The sequence below is a fragment of the Ictalurus punctatus genome, chromosome 12 (genome assembly GCF_001660625.3).
Source record: "Ictalurus punctatus breed USDA103 chromosome 12, Coco_2.0, whole genome shotgun sequence".
Classification (NCBI taxonomy): Eukaryota; Metazoa; Chordata; class Actinopteri; order Siluriformes; family Ictaluridae; genus Ictalurus; species Ictalurus punctatus.
Genome location: NC_030427.2, coordinates 16,633,568 through 16,655,757, shown reverse-complemented (window position 1 = coordinate 16,655,757; position 22,190 = coordinate 16,633,568). Strand labels below are relative to the sequence as shown.

The following is a 22,190-nucleotide window of genomic DNA, read 5'->3' as shown; positions in this document are numbered from 1 at the left end:
GGAGTGTGTTAGTGTGTGTCAGTGTTAGTGAATGTGTGTTGGAGTGTGTTAGTGTGTGTTAGTGTTAGTGAATGTGTGTTGGAGTGTGTTAGTGTGTGTTAGTGTTAGTGAATGTGTGTTGGAGTGTGTTAGTGTGTGTTAGTGTTAGTGAATGTGTGTTGGAGTGTGTTAGTGTTAGTGAATGTGTGTTGGAGTGTGTTAGTGTGTGTCAGTGTTAGTGAATGTGTGTTGGAGTGTGTTAGTGTGTGTTAGTGTTAGTGAATGTGTGTTGGAGTGTGTTAGTGTGTGTCAGTGTTAGTGAATGTGTGTTGGAGTGTGTTAGTGTGTGTTAGTGTTAGTGAATGTGTGTTGGAGTGTGTTAGTGTGTGTCAGTGTTAGTGAATGTGTGTTGGAGTGTGTTAGTGTGTGTTAGTGTTAGTGAATGTGTGTTGGAGTGTGTTAGTGTGTGTTAGTGTTAGTGAATGTGTGTTGGAGTGTGTTAGTGTGTGTTAGTGTTAGTGAATGTGTGTTGGAGTGTGTTAGTGTGTGTTAGTGTTAGTGAATGTGTGTTGGAGTGTGTTAGTGTGTGTTAGTGTTAGTGAATGTGTGTTGGAGTGTGTTAGTGTGTGTCAGTGTTAGTGAATGTGTGTTGGAGTGTGTTAGTGTGTGTTAGTGTTAGTGAATGTGTGTTGGAGTGTGTTAGTGTGTGTTAGTGTTAGTGAATGTGTGTTGGAGTGTGTTAGTGTGTGTTAGTGTTAGTGAATGTGTGTTGGAGTGTGTTAGTGTGTGTCAGTGTTAGTGAATGTGTGTTAGTGTGTGTTAGTGTTAGTGAATGTGTGTTGGAGTGTGTTAGTGTTAGTGAATGTGTGTTGGAGTGTGTTAGTGTGTGTCAGTGTTAGTGAATGTGTGTTGGAGTGTGTTAGTGTTAGTGAATGTGTGTTGGAGTGTGTTAGTGTTAGTGAATGTGTGTTGGAGTGTGTTAGTGTGTGTTAGTGTTAGTGAATGTGTGTTGGAGTGTGTTAGTGTTAGTGAATGTGTGTTGGAGTGTGTTAGTGTGTGTCAGTGTTAGTGAATGTGTGTTGGAGTGTGTTAGTGTGTGTCAGTGTTAGTGAATGTGTGTTGGAGTGTGTTAGTGTGTGTCAGTGTTAGTGAATGTGTGTTGGAGTGTGTTAGTGTGTAACGAGTCACTCAGCAGAGACAGCAGCAATCTCTGCTACTTTCCTCCAAGCTTTATTTTTCCTCAACTGTACTCTTTACACTTTTAATATAACAGGAGGAGATGAAACTAGGGCATTAAGCTTTTCTTGCAGTTTTGTGGGTGCATTTGTGTGTGTGTGTGTGTGTGTGTGTGTGTGTGTGTGTGTGTGTCTGTGTGTGTGTGTGTGTGTGTGTGTGTCTGCTCTTGTTTGTCTAAGCTAAAGATGATATGATTGCTTCCTCATATAGATCCTGATCTCTGCATGATTTATTTACTGTAAACTGTAACTCCACCCTCACTGATTCACACACACACACACACACACACACACACACACACACACACACACACACACACACATTTATGATGACATATAACACATCTGAAATGAGTCAATAGACATTGAAATCTTCCATAAATTTGACGAGCATTCCATAAATAAAAACATCAAAATAAATGATTTACTTGTTGAATTTAGTCCATGTACTCACTTCAGAACTTAAATACAATTTCATATTGTTTTTTATTTTGTGTGATTTAGAAACAATAACAATTATGGACAGTAATGAAGGGAAAATGTATTTAAAATAGTAAAACAGTATGAAATGTGTAAACATTTTGTTTGTACTACTGAACGTTAATACTGACCTGTGTAAATAAATAAGCACTGTATGGCTATTTGATTGAAAACAAAATGGTGGTTTCTTGTACATCTATTTTTCGTCCATTTTTAACACCTGGGTTCAACAATAAAACATATGCTGATTTCAAAAGTATGTGCACAGTAAAATCCCTAGTGTTGAATTAACACCCAGTGTGTTCATTTGTGTCCAATGGACAGTTTGGGGTGTGCATTCAACACTCTGGGTGTTAAATCAACACTAGGGATTTTACTGTGTGGTGTTATATATGATGTTTTCAGCACAGACAGCTTGATGATGTACATACTGCTTCTAGTACAACTAACTGAACAGCAATTAAATAAAAAACACAGAATCTTCACAGAGTCCTAGATTATAATCCAAACTGATAAACGTTGAAGCTATGAGTAAATTTGTATCTGTCATTTTTTTTAAAAAATCTCTACGCAAAAAAAATTCCGAAATTATGAAGCAGTGATGATGGTTAAGACACGATCTTTCATAAAATTTTAAGGATTACTGTCCAACAGTAGTTGGACAGAAAATACCCATCGTGCTGTTTGAAAATGACACAAAGCCTTGGTGTGTGGTTTGGTGATGATGGTGAGATGCTGAGGAATCCATTACTGAACACCAGTGTTTATCACACTGAAGTGTGACTCTTTAGTGTAGGGGGTAGGGAGTAGGGATTAGGGAGTAGGGCATAGGGAGTAGGAAGTAGGGAGATATTAGGAATACCTCCCAACTTTACCTGAGTTTATCCAGATCAGATGTCTTAGATCACTGTATAAGGATGAGAAGAGCCACACTGTCACCTAGTGGAGCTCAGTGAAACACACACACACACACACACACACGCACACACACGCGCACACACACACACAGGGTCAGATAATATTGACAGAGCACAACTGACAATCCAACAAGCTACACCTCATAAAATAAATTGGAAACATTATTATTATTATTATTATTATTATTATTATTATTATTATTGACAATAATAATAATAATAATAATAATCATATTGTTGTTGTTGTTGTTCTTGAACCTCACACTAAAACATCACATTTGTATTTTTACTTGCTTTGACTGTTTACTTATTTAAGATATTTTAATACATATATATATATATATATATATATATATATATATATATATATATATATATAAATTTATATATTTAGTTCTTATCGGTTTCTTTGACTTATTGCTGCTCTGTATTTACTTTTTTTGTGGCTATTTTTGCTTTTTTAAAATTAATTATTAACGTATATTTGTAAATACACTTATCTGAAATAATAGTTTAGGTTTTCCATATTTTTTTAACATGTCGATCTAATTTTTAATGACATTATTGCATTAGATTATTTATTGTGGATATTTCTTTATTCATTTCCTTTGCTCTTCTGTTGAACTGAATTTATTTTCCAAAGAGGCGCTCGAGCTGTTTTTAACAGCACTGAACCAAATCCCACAGCAAAACAAGGTGTTACTGGTTTTAACATAAAAATGAAATAAATATGAATTGCATAAAGTACACTGATTAGTTTGCTAGTCAGTTTCATCAGAAGATTAAAAAAACAACAACCAGGTGTCTGATATAATCATAAGCCAACACAATGATAATACGATTGTTAGCCTATTACTTTCCTCATTTAATGATCTAAAATAACTGAAATTAAAATAACAATTTCTATTGACCTACAACATGGAAACACATTTCAACTATTAATAACAAAATTCATATTCAAAACGCTGATTATAATATAATATAAATATTAATGTTATCAATATCAGTGTTAACGGTCGGAATAATTAATGATAAATTATAAATAGTTTAGTATGTAAATGTAGCTATTATTATTATTATTATTATTATTATGCTACAGTCCTAATTAATCTGCGCGTGAGCTGTTTCATGACCGCGTCACTGGGCTCTCTGCCCGCGCGCCGCAGAACTCTCATTTAATTTAAAAAAAAATTTTTTTTTTTACATTTAACGGAAGCTCAACGGAAACCAACTCCTCTACATTTAGCACCAATTCAGTACAGAATCTTCGTTTGTTCTTTCTTTTTATAATGACTAAGAGGAAAACGTTACAATAAAATAAAGCTAGATGATAATTAGACTTCTTGCGCTACATGACGACGGATTAGAGTTTTATAGCTGCGTATACAGTCGATGCTTAGCCAGTCTTGCTAACACTTAATCAAACCCTGAGGTAAAAACAAAGAGAAAGAAAAATTTAACACACCGTAGAATTTTTTTTTGACCTATCTCCGTCCTGTGGAAATATTTCAGGTAAATTAATATATATTTATAATATATTATAAATATATAAATATAATATAAATATATTGCGATATTTGTAATAACGGTTAACATTTTAATTGGTGACGTTGCACAGGTGTTAGCGCTGTTTTATCGACATCTTTACATTTTTTTAAAAAAACAAATATACATAAAAGCTAAGTAGGAGGTAATGTGAGATAATGTTAGCTGTCTTGATAGCTTAGCCTATACATTTAGCTTAGCCTTTAAAATGTATTTATTTGCTTTTTCTTCTTTTTTTATTAAATTGACCACAAAACGGACTGAACGCTCGTGTTTCCATTCCGCGCGCCCCCGCTGTAATTCCAGCGCACGCGGCCGGCGGTGTGTTTAGTAAACGCTGCTGTGTGAAAGGCGGTTGTTTCTAGAAGTTACCGATGGATGTCGTTGTTTGTTTGAATACAGCTCTGTCGCGCGCTCGACATGTCACTGGAAAATTGTAATGTGCTGTATGTACTGAGACTGAACTCCTGACTTAATACAATTGCAAGACTTAAAAAAACTAAACAATTACTGTAAAAAGTAAAACACAGTTATTCAAAATGCTAGTCTGTGTGTTCAGACCCCAGAAAAGTGTCAGAATTGTTCCTGTACTGAAGGTACCAAACTGTACCTTTCCTTGTCACTGCGGTGGTACCATCAGCGGTATGTGTGTAGTACCTTTAGTACTGTGAATTCGCATGTAGAGTACAGCTCCTGTGTAGTGGTAGTGTTGTAGCCTCCACACCAGGGTTCGCAGCTCCAGTGTTCCTGCGCTCAGGTTACTGTTGATGCGGAATTTCTGTGCATGTTCTCCTCATGTCCATGTGGGGTTCCTCGGGGTTCTCTGGTTTCCTCCCACCACCCTTCCTAAGACATGCCAGTGGACTGGTTAGGATACTAGGATAAATTCCCCCTGTGTGTGTGTGTGTGTGTGTGTGTGTGTGTGTACATATAGGATTCAACCTACACAATTAGGCATCAAACAATGTTTAAGTAGCCTAATTAAGTATCGAAACAATCCTTAAATCGTTTTTAAGCTCGTAGCCATTTTTCTTTGCAAACGATCACACAACATTACACTTGTTCTACAACGTTGACTTTATCTCCACACACACACACACACACACACACACACACACACACACACACACACTGTTGCGCTTTATTATAATTAATAAAACCAAATTTGGGTTACAATTTTATTTCACTAACTTTTGGTAACAGATGAGTCACTATCGTGAAATCGTATTTCTGCCATTCACATGCTATAAAAGACCTAACGGGTCAGTGAGTGAAAGATCCGAGTCTGCAGAATTAAACGAATCGAATCATCGAAAAGAATCGTTTTTCACATCAATTAATACAGGAGGGAAGAAGTGTAGAGCCTCTGAGGAATGGAGAAATTTCCCACCTTCAGCTATTTGAGGTAGAATTAGGCTATTATACCCGGATATCTAACCCGAGTTAAATCCACTTTCTGTGATGTATATTAAAATTAAATAATGATTAAATCTGCGGATAGTTTCTTAAAACCTTACCAGTGGTATTGTCTCTTTTTTAGTGTGGTGTCACACACACACACACGCACACGCACACACACGATCAGTTTCCAGCCGCACTCCCTTTAAATTTACCGTATATGTGTGTGTGTGTGTGTGTGTCTCCTCCTCTTGCAGGATTACCGGCTCCGGTCTCCGCTGATCACACACACTCTGAGGGACTGGGTAAGAGCTGTGTGTTGTGTATCAGCTGGTGTGCGGGTCAGTTCGGACTACACGCGTTAACCGGGATGATGATTGTGGACTGTGCCGCTGTGCTGCTCGGTGTGCTGCTGCTCACGCCGCTCTGTCGGCCCTCGGTGGAAGCACTCGCGAGCTCGTCGCCGCCGGACCCGTGCTACGACGAAAACGGGCAGGCGCGCCGCTGCATCCCGGACTTCGTGAACGCTGCGTTCGGCCGGGAAGTGCGCGCGTCCAGCACATGTGGCCAGAAGACACCGAGTCGCTACTGCTTGGGGACGGAGAGAGGCGGTGGAGAGAGGAGCCGCGAGTGCCGCATGTGTGACGCGTCAGACCCCAAAAGGCGCCATCCGGCTTCGCACCTCACCGACCTGCACAACCCTCACAACCTTACGTGCTGGCAGTCCGAGAACGGCATACGGTACCCTCAGAACGTGACGCTGACGCTGTCTCTCGGTAAGAAGTTCGAGGTGACGTATGTGAGCGCGCAGTTCTGCTCGATCCGTCCGGACTCGATGGCCATTTTCAAGTCCATGGACTACGGCAAGACGTGGGTTCCGTTCCAGTACTACTCGAGCCAGTGCCGGAAAGTGTACAACAAGCCGAACCGGGCCGCCATCACCAAGCAGAACGAGCAGGAGGCCGTGTGCACGGACGCGCACCAGCAGCAGCAACCGCACCATCAGCAGCCGGTCTCGGGCGGCCTCGTGGCCTTCAGCACGCTGGACGGTCGGCCGTCTGCTCACGACTTCGACAACTCACCCGTGCTCCAGGACTGGGTCACGGCCACGGACATCCGCATCACGTTCAGCCGCTTGCACGGTGAGGAGCGCAAGGCCGAAGCAGAGGACGAGGATGACTCGCACTTCTACGCCGTGTCCGACCTGCAGGTAGGCGGCCGGTGCAAGTGTAACGGGCACGCCTCGCGCTGCGTGCGTGATCGCACCGGAGAGCTCGTGTGCGAGTGCAAGCACAACACGGCGGGGCCCGAGTGCGACAGGTGCAAACCGTTCCACTACGACCGACCGTGGCAGCGCGCGACCGCGAGAGAGGCCAACGAGTGTGTCGGTGAGTGTTCAATAACATTAACGCTATAAACACACGCGCGTGTTTACACTGATACAGAAGAAGAGCATTATTGAAGTTACACAGGTGTGTTACCTTCCTCACTAACAACACAGTTTATAAACCTAAACCACAGCTTTCAGGGTGAAAACACATGTCACCAATGCAGTACCCAGGGTTTATATACAGAGTGAGAGCAGCAGCTGATTTACATTTATATCACATTAAACGAACAGATCTAAATCACTGTTCTACATCTGATGTTGCATTTACGTTGTTTACACCTTACAGAATAAAGATGGACCTGTACATTATACACTGCATTAATGTCAGAAAAAAATCCTTTATATTGTCCTTGATGAGGCTGTTATTATATATATTCTAATTATAAACAACACATACACACTGTACATACAGCACTACACTACTGCTCAGAGTGCACTTACACATGGCACATGATTAGGTTTAATTCATTAAGGAATCTAAAACAAAGTCTACTATACCCTTATAAAAGAGGATATAGTGTACTTTTAAAGTGTATTAAAGGTACAAACTGATCATTGTTGTACCTGTACTGTATGTTTTTTTTTTCCACTTTACAGTGTGATACGGCATGTTTAAACTGTGCTGCTCTGTTTGGGTTTCTTTTACTGGATCAGCATGGTGCAGAGGTGTATACTGTACACCATCTCCATCACTGTCTACACCTGACACCTGAATAGTGTAACGTAGCTGACATGCGTTAAGGCTCATAACTGGACATAATGGACCTCTGCTTTGTCTGTGAGGATACATTAGAGGTTCATTTGGAATTCCAGAATGCTCCTAAAGACAGTGCTCTAAATCCCTGTTTTAAAAACAAAAAGGTATATAAATGAATATAAATAAAAATAATTCAGGAGGTTTGTTAGAAATGTAAGGACAAGAAGGTAGAAAGAAGTTCTGTAAAGCTGGCTTTTATTTCTCTATCTTTCAGTTAAGTATTTTTTGTTTGAAGTGTGGGAATTATTTAGCCTTATAAAGAAGATATGCAGCATAAACATTGTTCATTATAGCTATAAACCCAGAGCCAGTACAAGAAGCCACACAGTCGTATCTTTTTTTTCTTTATTCGTAAAGCTTATTTAGGATCATTTGTGGTTATTATTATAATTGTAATTATAATAATTATTATTATTATTAGAGAAATATTTCCTATTTATTTAGTTAGAAGTGTATGTGAATGTGACTGTGTGTGTGTGTGTGTGTGTGTGTGTGTCGGTGTGTGTGTGTAAGACAGTACAGATATTAATACTGTCAGTGAAAGCATGTTAGGTCAATATCCTCATTTAACAGAAGTAGCGTAGCCTTTTCTGCATGGAATTATGACACGCAATAAATATATCCTGGATAGATCATGTGTAGTATGTACGAACATGAAAATGGATAAACAAAATGAGAACTTTAATGCAGTGTTGCTTACAGAACAAACCTTAAACCTTTATACACAGGTTTGATCAGTTTGTAGGGACATGATATTACAAAGCACAGTGAACCAAGTAAAGCGCACAAAAGACCAGGAACAGTGCCCTGATGTGGTGTGTAAGACAAAGGTGTCCTTTTCTGACGAGAAGGGGGGTTTTATATGTTCGGAGGGTTCATCTGTTTGGAGGTTTGGTGTTGTTAATTTGGTTCTGAGCATAGCTAAAAAAAAACAACAACCCAAAAATACAGTATGTAAGAATAGAGCTGAAATGCAATTCTGTTCAAGTCATTTCACATGAAAGCTGCTTTATTGGCATGATCATATCAGGATACAGTCCAGCAGTAACACCATATACAATATAAATCAGAGTATTATTGTTATTATTGATGTTGTTATTAATTCCTCTCCCGAAATACAGAATATATTGATTAGGTATTATATATGTCTGCCTGAAAAAAAAGAGAAAGTATCCGTTACTTTGACTCTTAATAGTAACCGTGACCCAACGTTTGTCCATTCAAACTTACTGTAATTTATCAGGACAAGAAGGGACAGTGAACATGTGAAAAAGAGAGAGATAGAACACGAGAAAGTGCGTAAAGGAGAAATGTATAGCGACTGACATTGAGACACAGTAAGAAAGTATCATACAGAGAGAGACAGAGAGAGAGAGACAGATACAGACAGAAAGAGTTGGAGAGAGAGCGATAGAGAGAGAGAGAGGTCTGTAGCCTCTTACACGATCCTGGGCTGGAAATGTCAACATGAGGAGTTTAAACTGTCTTGCAGGAGGAATGAATTGTTCCATATATCCTTGACACTTTATTTTTATAAAGGTTGTGTGTGTGTGTGTGTGTGTGTGTGTGTGTGTAAAACGCAGGATACAAAAGAGCGTCACTCACTGCATCCATCTTGCTGTCAGCGAGCCGATGGTACGACCTTACATTCCTGAACTGGGTTTTCACACACACACACACCTCTGAAATAAAGCGCGAGAGGGAGAAGAAAGGAAACAGTGCTCAATCTATAGAGAAAAGAAAGCGTCACTTTTTTTTAGAAGAGTGTGTGTGTGTGTGTGTGTGTGTGTGTGCGTGTGAGAGAGAGAGCATCTGAGATGACAGACATCCTTATACACACACTGGTATACAGAGGAAAAAAGAAAGAATGACTCAGAAGAAAATTGAGATAGCTGATAGAGAGAAAGATGTATTTATTAATATTTATAGATGTATAATTATATTTATTTATTTTAGAATGTTAATTAGATCATATAGTTTGGCTTCCTCATAGGATATTACAGAGCATATAGTAATAAGAGCATATAGTATGGCTTGCTCTGGCTTGCTCATTAGGGATAAATTTAAAATATAAAATCTATATCCTGAATTTATATATTTCTGTAAAGCTTCTTTGGGACAATGCCCATTGTTAAAAGCATTATACAAATTAAATCGAATTGAATTGAATTGAATATTAATCTTATAGTCCATATCTGCACTTAACTGATGTTTAAAATATATTGATCATTAAACTCACTTAGAGGCCATTAACACAGCGCTGAAGGGTGGAGTGGTGGAGAATATTAAAAACACTAACACACATTCAACAGAAATTACAGCTAAACATCCTCATGTCCTCATGACCTCACGAGCTGCTCACGGTGGAAAGCAAAAATACGAAGAGAGGAATACTCAGAGAAATATGCTCTTTATCCACACCACATGCCTTACAACTCAGTTCAGATTTTAGGAGCAGCCAGGTGGACCCTCACTTTTCTGTCTCCACTGTAATTCTCGAGCTCGTTTGCTTTGCTCGAAGCTTTGCTGAGTGAATCAGGAAGACAGCCGAGCCGAGCCATTTCACACACAGATTAGATCCGACATGCTTTCAGCAATCAGTAATTACGAGTGATTTAATTACAGCCTCACAGACGCTTCAGATCGCTAAAGCAAACAACAACAATTTAGTTTAATGTCATGCTTTTAATTCCAAGCAGCGAGCAGAACTTTGTTTTTTATCTCAAATTTATATAACAGCACCTTCACCGAGGCAATAAAACAGCGTGCGTGTCTGTGAAGAGGTGATTGAACAGAGGCATTAGCGCAGCCGTGTTGGCTCGAGGCCTGCTGGTTAATGTTCGAGCCGCTCCGCTGGGTTTATGGACCGGCGTCTTATCATCCTCAAAAGCGCCCGCCGGATCAAACCTGGCAAATACAAGAGAGAGGGTGAGAAGAGAAATTAGGTGAAGAGAGAGAGGAAAAACACTTTTGCACTTTGGTCACCTTCCCTTCATCACCTTAAAACCTCCCACGTGACTAATAGAAGTGACAAAGAGAGAGAGAGAGAATAAATGAAAGAAATGTAAAGAGAGGAAAGGACTCTATTTGCGCTCTTCGTGGTTGACCGTCTGTATAAGCCAACATTTCTGGTGAAAAGAGAAAGACTGAAAGAAAGAAAGAACAAGCTCAAATAGAATAGAATAGAGGAGATAAAGAGAAATGAACTTCAGCACATTGCTGCATCACACGTTGTCCATCTCAAGTCAAGCTGATAAAGGGAATAGAGCAAAAATAAAAAGAGGAAAGAACAAACGAAAAGAGAGGATAGGATGAAGAACAATTAACCAAGAGGACAAGATGGTTTTCACTTTGCTCTTCCGCTCTTCTGCTTCTCATCCTTACATGTCCCGATAGAGCAAAGTGAGAAAGTGAGCACTGGAGAGAAGGAATTAGAGAATGGAGACAGAGAATGATAGAGAGGAAGACGTTTTTCTTTTTTAAAGGTCTATATAAATCAAACTTTCCACATGGCAGACTTAATTATTCTCATCTGAATGGATCAAAGATCCAAAAAAAGCGAGGAAGACAACCCAGAGAAGAAGAACAGAGAAAGGGAGGGAGGGAGAGAGGGAGAGAGAGAAGAGGGCAAAACAGACTGAGAAAAGGAAAAGGAAACACTTTTGATCTTTAATTAAACTTCCAACCTGACAGATTTTTCGGAGCAATTAAAATCAGCACACACAGTGTGACGCTCACCGGTGGCTGAATTAGTGCCTCTGAATTAGTGTGAGAAATTTGTGTTTAAAATCGTTTCAACGACGCTAGTCTAAAATCCACCAATAGGATGACAGCAAACGTAAACGAAATACACTAACGGACAGAAAAATCTCCTCTAAGCTCTCTGTGAAGAATGTGTTTGTTTATTTTCTGCACCAGCTGATTTCCGGATCACACCGATTGATGACGTGAGCAGAACGTAGTGATGTCTTTAACCTCGGGTCCATCGTTAGAGGATCTTCATCGTATAATCTGACGCAGAGACACACGCCATCACACAGTCCGTTCTAGAATATTCAGCCCTGAGTTTATTGTACAGGATCTCAGGAACATGAAGCCAAGGGAGACAAGATAGAGAGAGAACGTGAGAAAGACGTGATTATAATTGCACTTTTCCAGAATAGAATGCTTCATGAGTGTTCTTGTTGGAGAAGTGACTGACGTTCCTCCACTGAGCATCATCCTCTTCTCCTCCTCTCATCTGTGATTTTCTCGCTCACTCAGTGGATTCTGAAGAACATAGAAACGTAGCCCATAACGATGACTTTTCACATCAACCGTCCAACATGTGTGTGTGGATCAGCCTCAGCAGGGACGCCGTTCTCCAAGCTGAATTAATATGAAGTGTACAGGCAGTTATGGCCGGCGCTGGCACCGTACCACGGTTCAAGTTGGGTATAGCCAAGTTCATCTTATAGCGCAGTGTACATATACAACTATATGATCTGAAATACACAAGATAAACCACACAGCACTGATATGATATTATACTCAAAATGTCTGATATTAAATCTACATCTCATCATCACACCCAGCGTCTCTGCTGCAGCTCATATGGAAGTTGTGTGTATGTGAAGCCCGGACCTCACGGTGAGATGAGTGCTGGCAGAGAGCCCACCCCAGGAGTGTGTGTGAGTGTGTGTGTGTGTGTGTGTGTGTGTGTGTGAGGACCCTGCTGCAAATTGAACTTGATGCCTGCCAGACTGCAGCACACCAGCCCAGAACCAACCATCTGCAGCTGGTTTAACACACACACACACACACACACACACACACACACACACACACCTTAAAATGGAATGTGTTGTAATACGATAATACCTCTCTTCTCCTCTCATGCTATGAATGCTTTGTCTTTTTCTCAACTCTTTAGTTTTCATATCGGACTTCAGTTGGGTCCGGTGTTTAATCAGTTATCAGACATCAGTTGGGTCCGGTGTTTAATCAGTTATCAGACTTCAGTTGGGTCCGGTGTTTAATCAGTTATCAGACATCGGTTGGGTCCGGTGTTTAATCAGTTATCAGACATCAGTTGGGTCCGGTGTTTAATCAGTTATCAGACATCAGTTGGGTCCGGTGTTTAATCAGTTATCAGACTTCAGTTGGGTCCGGTGTTTAATCAGTTATCAGACTTCAGTTGGGTCCGGTGTTTAATCAGTTATCAGACTTCAGTTGGGTCCGGTGTTTAATCAGTTATCAGACTTCAGTTGGGTCCGGTGTTTAATCAGTTATCAGACATCACTTGGGTCCGGTGTTTAATCAGTTATCAGACATCAGTTGGGTCCGGTGTTTAATCAGTTATCAGACATCAGTTGGGTCCGGTGTTTAATCAGTTATCAGACATCAGTTGGGTCCGGTGTTTAATCAGTTATCAGACATCAGTTGGGTCCGGTGTTTAATCAGTTATCAGACTTCAGTTGGGTCCGGTGTTTAATCAGTTATCAGACATCACTTGGGTCCAGTGTTTAATCAGTTATCAGACATCAGTTGGGTCCGGCGTTTAATCAGTTATCAGACATCGGTTGGGTCCGGCGTTTAATCAGTTATCAGACATCGGTTGGGTCCGGTGTTTAATCAGTTATCAGACATCGGTTGGGTCCGGCGTTTAATCAGTTATCAGACATCAGTTGGGTCCGGCGTTTAATCAGTTATCAGACATCGGTTGGGTCCGGCGTTTAATCAGTTATCAGACATCGGTTGGGTCCGGTGTTTAATCAGTTATCAGACATCGGTTGGGTCCGGCGTTTAATCAGTTATCAGACATCGGTTGGGTCCGGCGTTTAATCAGTTATCAGACATCGGTTGGGTCCGGCGTTTAATCAGTTATCAGACATCGGTTGGGTCCGGCGTTTAATCAGTTATCAGACATCGGTTGGGTCCGGCGTTTAATCAGTTATCAGACATCGGTTGGGTCAAAATAAAAAGAGGAAAGACAGACATCGGTTGGGTCCGGTATTTAATCAGTTCCATCTCACTGCAGATTCGTTTAAAATGTTATTTAAATAGAAATAGAAATCTGTAGAACTTTAAGAACTTTGCTAGAGCTCACTGAATTCATCATGCAAGTGTTATTGTGTTATTATGCAAATGCAGGTCATGAAACACCAGAGGAGGGGGTGGGGCTGTCAGGGAAATCTCTTCATTTCTATTGAAGCCACCATATCAAGAAAGATCAATATTGGTGTAAAATCAGAGCTATTTTTTGGGGACAGTTGACGCTCCCACCTGGATCACTGCTCTCTTTCTATTACCTGACTGAGCAGTGAAATCACTACTGAAGTAGTGTACATGTGGAAGAATTTCTATCCATGATATCTGACTGAAATCTACAGTTATGGAAGGATATTAAACGAGCCCTAATCACTCAGTAAATACGGCTGATGAAAAAACACACTGCATCCTGAAGCACCTTTAGTATACAAATACATGTTTATTGTTTATTCACAAAATATATTTATTAAAAATTGTTTCTAATATTGTGTATGGGGTGTTGGACAGCTTAGCGGTGTTACGTCCTGTAACTGTAGTGATTATCTGAGCGTCGTTGGTCCATCTTCGTGTCAATGATGATGAACCCAGTGAAGGCCAGGATTCCTCACAGCAGAACTTCTCTCCACATTCCAGCGTCTTCATCTGCAGAGTAGGTTTAAACACCAGGCTGCGTTCGGGATGAGGCCGTCTGTCTCTCCGTCTCTCCTCTGAGTGTGTGCTGCTTTCATTTTTGAGGTTTCGGTTTTGTAACCCTGATTGGATCCATAATGTGAGCCAGATTCCTTTTACAAGCCCACAGACCGTGACCTCGCCTTTGAAACGGAGAGCTGGAGAGAACCAGGGAATGAGTCGAATTTTCACAGAGGAGGAGGAGACTGCATTTCTCTTCTCTTCTCTATTCTTATTTTCTCTTTTCTCACTTTTTCTTCTCTTCCCTTCTCTTCTCCTCTCTTCTCTGTATTTTCTCTCCTCAATTCTCATTTTCTCTTTCTACATTTCTTTCTCTTCTCTTCCAATTTCTTTTCTCTTTTCTTTTATCTTCTTCTCTTCTGTTCTCTATTTTTTGGTCTCTTCTCTTCTGTATTCTTCTCTTCACTATTCTCTCTGTTTTCTTCTGTTCTCTTCTCTTATTTTCTTTTCTCTTCTGTCTTTTTTTCTTTACTTTTTTCCCCTCCTCATCTCTCCAGTTTTCTTCTCTTGTTTTCTCTTGTCTTTTATTCTCTTCTTTGTACTTCTTGTCTCTTTGTGATGGTGAGAGATGTCGGTGTGTTTGTTTTAGTTTGCTGCAACTCTAAGCATTGAAGACAGATATCCATAGCGAGATGGAGAGATTTACATACAGAGAGCAAGAGAGAGAGCGAGAGAGAGAGCGAGAGATGGATAGTTGTATGAGTGTAATGATGTTTGAGAATAATGGCATGTAGTATTTTTCCATCCTTTTGTCTCCGTTTCCTGTCTTGCCTGGCCGCACTTTAGGAAACTAGCGAGGACGAGGAGGATCAGGAACGTTCCGTTCTGAACTGTCGGACGAGCGCTGGAGTAAATTCAGAATTAAAATACCACGCCGTCTTTATTTACTCGGACTTCTGAGTAAATAAACGTTCGTGTGATGTTTACTGGGGCGTAACCATGAATCAACAGCCATACGTCTTTTATCTGAGACACACACACACACACACACACACACACACACACACACACACACACACACAGAGTGTAGGTGTTTATGTGGTGCTGCAGTATATTGTGATTTACTGCCCTACTTCCTGTATAAATGCCCTACACAGGGTGTGAAATAATGACTTCCGAGCCCTGTGTAGTGAATTATATGTATATGCAGAGGTGAGTTATTTGATTTAGGTTTTTAATAATGTCATCTATATGCTTCTTTGTTTGTTATAAAAGTCCTGCAGTGAACAACGTAGTGTTCAGCTCCCTGTTTAATAAATATATTATGAAATAATGTGATATAGAGTATAGTACAGTCTGTATTAGCAGAGTTCCTATTCATCTTGTGTAGCTCCATTACACACACACACACACACACACACACACACACACACGTATTGCAGTGCTGAGATTCATGATCAGGCTTTTTGTAGTTTAGAAAAACCAGATAATAATATTCCTCGACTGCCCAATAATTTATTTACTGACTGTTTATCTCCTCTACTACTTTTTCCTCAGCCCAGACTAATCCCGGTGTCAAAGTACACAGCTATAGATATGCTTTATCAGACACCTGCTGTAGATAAGCTGAGATAAAGACACTTCAAAGAACATAAGCCGACACGAAGAGGAAGAAACACTACACACACAATTACACATTACCACGACTGAGCAGTTCCTTTAATTTGGTCACGTGTTTAAACATTTCAGTTCTGATTAGTGTGCAGATGTGTCCAGTGTTCCATGTCACTCAGGACGGGTTATAATGATCACGGACAGACCGGAGATTTCAGATCTACTTATAGAGATTGCCGGAGACATCGGGACACATCATTAATTCCACCGTTGCACAAGTTCTACCTTTCACCACAACTTACAAATGTTTAATCCATCACGGATCAGATCTCCCCACTCCTAGTCACGTCACATCTGCCGGTTTATTTGTCCTGAGTGAGCTGAACAAAGCCAAGCGTAATTTCCAATCTGATTCTCTCCTCCGTTTGAAGCCAAACACCAGCTCTATTACTCTCCTCGCTCTCCTTGCTCTTTCGTTTCCTCCAGGCGCTTTTTTGTTATTGAAGCTTCGGGTTCCCACCCATCTCCGTGGAAACGAGACACCAGATCTCTTCTGGAAACAGAGAGTCGTCAGCGAGGATAAATAAACTATCGGAGGAGTGTGAAGGATGCTGCTTATCATCGCCCTCTGCTACGGTTTATACGAAAACAAAGAACAGAGAGCCAGGAAACATTTTTGAACGAAGCTACCGTTGAGAGAACCTCAGCTGAGGCTGGAGTTGTGAGTGCACCTGAAAGAAGTGTCTTTTTTAAACACAAACGAGACATTTTAAACGCTTAAGGAGGCCTGAGGGTGGAGGTACAGATCGGATCGCCCGCAGTTAGGAGTCATCATATTTCCGGTGTAAATGAGAGCAGGCGATGTTATATGCGACTAAGCTGTTATATGGCAGAATATAAAGCGGTAGATCAATCCCTGCCTATGTTTAAAAGACGTGCTGATTGTTGTGTTTATCGTCATGAAAATGTGTTCGACTACAGCCTGCTCCCTCAGGTTTAAGATTTAACATTAGTGAAACGCTTCCACGCTGCTTGTCGTGTCTGAGTTTTTGGAAATTCCTCAGATCTGAGATCGGCATTGGCCGAGCGTGTGCGCACAAACGTCATATATTGTGTTTGGCATTTTTTCCCCGTTTTTGTTTGTACTTTACTCACGCAACAAAGTCTGTAATAAGCTTTTAATTCAGTCTGGGAAAAGACCCCTGGATTGTTTTCCTGTTACCATCTCTCTGAGGATGTTCAGTTATTCAATAAGTTTGTTCCCACCTGCATCTGTGTGTGTGTGTACGTGTGTGTGTGTGTGTGTGTGTGTGTGTGTGTAAAACAGGCTCTGTGTTATCTGTGAAAGTTAAGTAGTGATGTTTTAGGTGAGTAATGGAGATGACCTGAGAAGGTTTTCCGCTCTAATAACCCGGTTTTCTCATAACCCTTTTCCCAAAAACACGTCACTGTTTTATTAATCATAAACTAACTAGAGCGAAACTAGCGTTAATAACCAGAGTTCAGCTAAAGTTAATCACACACAGCCAGGTCTCCAAGAGCCACATATACACTTCGGGTCCAAAAGTCTCACTGCACGAATTATTCCTCAGTTTAACAAGCTCCAGCATTTATCCACGACACAACTTTGTCATATCTCACTAATACAAGTGCACTACAGCGTAATATGAGAATGAATTAATCTTATGGCATATGAGCAACATAATGAACAGGTTATTCATTAGGGGCCAAACACTGCATGGTAATCGTTAGTGTTCGCATTCTTCTTATTATTATTCTGCTACTTCTTCTTCTTCTTCTTCTTCTTCTTCTACCACCGCTGTTGAGTCTCTGGCAGCCCACAGAACCTGTCACGATATTGATTTAGAGGCGGATGCAATTGCAGAATATCAGTGAATTATTTAATAACATAGCAAACAAAATACCACACTAGACTTCCATGAAACAATGAGGAGCGTAACATGAACCATGAGGACAGTGTAAATAACGCAAGACAACAGTGCAGTGCTGAACGTGACTATACATTCACACCAGTGCTAATGAGCTAAACGTGAAACAGGTGAAAAAGACATGTGACATGGTGTGGTGGCTGATGGGAAACATAGTTCTAGTCCTTCTCCCTATTACATGACAGGGTGTGTGTGTGTGTGTGTGTGTGTGTGTGTGTGTAATGGTAACAGAAGAAAGAGAATGTCATCCGATCCCATTTGAACAAAGCTGTACACATTCTCTGCTTTGGCACTGATACACGATTTCAACATTCTGAAAAGAAAAAAAAATCCCGCTGTGTTCTCTACGCTGTTGTAAACACACACTCCACTCATGCATGAAGATGTGAGACGTTTATTGTTATGTAAAAATGTACAAATGTAATGCCAACATGAACCAGGTTTCAGTTTGTTTTGAGCCCTAGTTATAAAAGTCTACAGGACACAGGCGTTATCTCTGCGCTGTATAAATGTATACATGGTGGTGTTTTTCCACAGAAAAACTGTAACTGAAATCTTAGTTTCAGGGATTTTTTTTTCCCTGAATGAAGGATTTCAGTAATCCTTTGCCTGATCTGAGTCAACACAGAGTCATTATTCAAACTCAATTGGACCAGGAGCGGATTTCAAAAGCCTACCGTCTATTTTAACGTCGTTAGAAAGTAATTACGCCCCTGGTGTGAGATAATGAGAGTTTAATGTCCCTCATGGCCACCCGAAGAGAGCGAGAAAAAAAGTTGTCCTTCAGGGGAAGGTTAAACTCTGGGCAATGCACAAAGAGTGTTTATTTATCAGATCAGCCCCGATTCATCACACGTAAAACAGCATCGTACATGAGCGGGGTTTAAAACTCTCTACCGGGGATTCAGCAAAGTGGACAAACAACAGTGACGCAGGACATTATCTAAACTAACGAGTGATGGAATTTTGTTGGTCATAATTCGAAATAAATAAATAAATATATAAAAACAAGTCACACTCCCTTTTAAAAAGCGAAATAGAGAGTAACACTTTGGGTAACTAGGAGCAAAGGTTTTGGACAGATAGAGTGGCAGGGAGTAAAAAAGAGAGGGAGAAAGACCGAGAGAGAGACAGGGAGTAAAAAAGAGAGGGAGAAAGACAGAGACAGACAGGGAGTAACAAAGAGAGGGAGAAAGACCGAGAGAGAGACAGGGAGTAAAAAAGAGAGGGAGAAAGACAGAGACAGACAGGGAGTAACAAAGAGAGGGAGAAAGACAGAGAGAGAGACAGGGAGTAAAAAAGAGAGAGAGAAAGACAGAGAGAGAGACAGGGAGTAACAAAGAGAGGGAGAAAGACAGAGAGAGAGACAGGGAGTAAAAAAGAGAGGGAGACAGATAGAGAGAGAGACAGGGAGTAAAAAAGAGAGGGAGAAAGACAGAGAGAGAGACAGGGAGTAAAAAAGAGAGGGAGAAAGACAGAGAGAGACAGGGAGTAAAAAAGAGAGGGAGAAAGACAGAGAGAGACAGGGAGTAAAAAAGAGAGGGAGAAAGACAGAGAGAGAGACAGGGAGTAAAAAAGAGAGGGAGAAAGACAGAGAGAGAGACAGGGAGTAACAAAGAGAGGGAGAAAGACAGAGAGAGAGACAGGGAGTAAAAAAGAGAGGGAGAAAGACAGAGAGAGAGACAGGGAGTAACAAAGAGAGGGAGAAAGACAGAGAGAGACAGGGAGTAAAAAAGAGAGGGAGAAAGACAGAGAGAGACAGGGAGTAAAAAAGAGAGGGAGAAAGACAGAGAGAGAGACAGGGAGTAAAAAAGAGAGGGAGAAAGACAGAGAGAGAGACAGGGAGTAACAAAGAGAGGGAGAAAGACAGAGAGAGAGACAGGGAGTAAAAAAGAGAGGGAGAAAGACAGAGAGAGAGACAGGGAGTAACAAAGAGAGGGAGAAAGACAGAGAGAGAGACAGGGAGTAACAAAGAGAGGGAGACAGATAGAGAGACGGGGAGTTAGTGAAGTTAGTTTTGGACTGAAAAAGAGAAACAGGGAGAGACAGACAGAGATTAGCAGAGTGTGTGTGTGAGAGAGAGAGATCGTGAGAGAGAAAGAGAGAGAGAGAGAGAGAGACAGACAGACAGACAGTGAGTAACACTCAAATGAGTTGTAGACTGAGAGAGAGACAGGGAAAGAGAGAATAACAGATATAGAGGGTGAGACAGAGAATAACAGATAGAAAAAGAGAGACAGTAACAATAATGTTAGTTTTGGATTGAGAGAGAAATAGGAAGAGAGAGAGACAGAAGGAGAGAGACAGTGATAGAGAGAGAAAAACAGCAGGAGAGTGAGAGAGAGAGAGAGAGAGAGAGAGAGAGAGAGAGAGAGAGAGCGAGAGAGAGAGAGAGAGAGCGTTACAGTGAAGTTAGTTTTGGACTGGAAAATGGACACAGACCTTTTTTTAAACTAAAAATATCATCAGAGGGCTAAACGTGTCTCCTCCCAGATTAAGAAGAAATAAACGGTGTTGTGTATAAATATTAAAGCTGTTGGATGGATTTATTTTGAAGTGCACTGAGAGATGAAACAGACTGAGCTCTCTTCATGCGCGATGAATCAGGCTGAGTTGCACTGCTCTGCTCTACGTATACAGATTATACACGTCCTAACTGTAGAACCTTCACCGTAATCATCATAGCTCTCACACAGGACAATAACGTTGAACAGAAATACTTTCTCTCCAGCCCTTCCTCACTCCAGATCCATCCTGATAGCACACTTACTGCAGTTTGACTGATGCTATAATCTTATCTCTGTTTTATAGCCAGAATGTCCACTAGCAGGACAATGCTATAGTTAATAACATTACAGTCACTAAAAGCCTGAAAAGTGTGTAAAAGCAGGTCATAGTGATGTCCCTTGTTATCAATTCATTATCTGACTGGATCTGGCATTTTTACAACAGGCTGTCTAACCCGAGCCACATCCATCGTCTCTCTCTCTCTTTCTCTCTCTCTCTCTCTCTCTCTCTCTCTCTCTCTATACTGCACTGTACGTACATGCGTATTTACAGCCTCTATAGTGGACTACATTTCACACAAGGAGACATTTAGGATGAAGCATGCACGTGTGTAGACTTCAGTTTACATCTAACAGCTGGGTGTGCATCACCGGTTGCTAGGTAACAGGTATATAACCATTTGTTATTGACTAGTTTATTGGACAGATTACCAACCCTAACTGCATGCAAGTCTGCATAATAAATAATTTGACATAATTTATGAACATTTTGCACGTAGTCCACGTCAAAGTTTGTCCGTTTCACGACATATGATTAGTTTTACCGAGCTCATGAGATGTACCATAGCTATTTCCTAACTTTGGATATTGGCAGCAATAACAAATCAAATGAATAAAACTAAAATACATGTATAAATAATATAGCTGCAAGCAGCAACTATGGGGCTAAGCACAACAGGATATGACGTAAAACACTATGCAGCACTTATGTCAAGTTTGATGATGCATTATATGGAAACAGTTTGAGATATCAAAAAGGTTGTTTTTTTTGCCAGCATGCTCTGATGATGAGCTGTGTGAAATTTGGTGGAGACTGGATAAATGGTCTAGGTTTTTGACATGACTCACAATGGCAAATTTGAGCTGTTGGTGGCACTAAAGCATTTGAGATAGCAACTCCAAATTGGTTCTGGCAACATTTCAGACTGTCCCCTATATATGTGCCAAATTTCATAACTTTCCTATATACAGTTCTGTCACGTCATGGCAAACTACTGACTCCATTTCCCAGAATGCACTGCAACCTACAAACATGACCGTGAAACTCCCAGTGGAACACACATACAGGTCATCTTCTCCTGAGGTCTAATCACACACGCCTGTTCCCAATCACACTGACAGTCACACCACAATATATAAGAGACTGCTCATTCACAATGTCTTTGTGAAGTATTACGCTTGGTTGCTATTGTCTCTGTCATCTCTGTCTTACTTAGTGTTTGATATTCTGGTTTTGACTTAGTTTACTCCTTCATCCTTGACTCTCTGCCTTGCCTGTTTTGAACTGTTTGCCTGATCGTGTGACCCTTGTATTGATGGGAAGTTCGGATCATTTTACTGACTCGGATCTTTGAATCTCATTCGGCAAAATGAACGTATCTTTTTTCCGAGTCATTCCGTTCATTTCACCAGAATATAATTAGAATGTTACATGTTCAATTCCCCAACACATCTAGTACTTACGGAAACGTTGATCACA

The 22,190-nt window shown here is 40.6% G+C and overlaps 1 protein-coding gene and 1 long non-coding RNA gene across 4 annotated transcripts in view; one reads left to right on the top strand and one right to left on the bottom strand.

Moving 5' to 3' along the window:
- Positions 1 to 1,707: 1,707 nt before the first annotated feature.
- Positions 1,708 to 5,719, bottom strand: LOC128634063 (uncharacterized). Its single transcript, XR_008397254.1, has 3 exons — positions 5,674 to 5,719; positions 4,814 to 5,002; positions 1,708 to 2,633 (listed from the first exon to the last, which is right to left on the bottom strand). It is a non-coding gene; the product is annotated as an uncharacterized LOC128634063 (long non-coding RNA).
- The window catches only part of ntn1a (netrin 1a), a 70,403-nt gene continuing 52,029 nt past the window's right edge, over positions 3,817 to 22,190 (top strand). Inside the window, exons 1-2 of one of the 3 annotated variants that reach the window (XM_017480970.3) lie at positions 3,817 to 4,123; positions 5,812 to 6,942. In XM_017480970.3, the coding sequence (XP_017336459.1) occupies positions 5,925 to 6,942 (1,018 nt within the window). In that variant the 5' untranslated portion in view covers positions 3,817 to 4,123; positions 5,812 to 5,924. Of the gene's footprint in view, positions 4,124 to 5,546; positions 5,562 to 5,768; positions 6,943 to 22,190 lie in introns of those variants that run through there. The other 2 variants (XM_047159094.2, XM_017480972.3) reach the window with 2 other exon arrangements.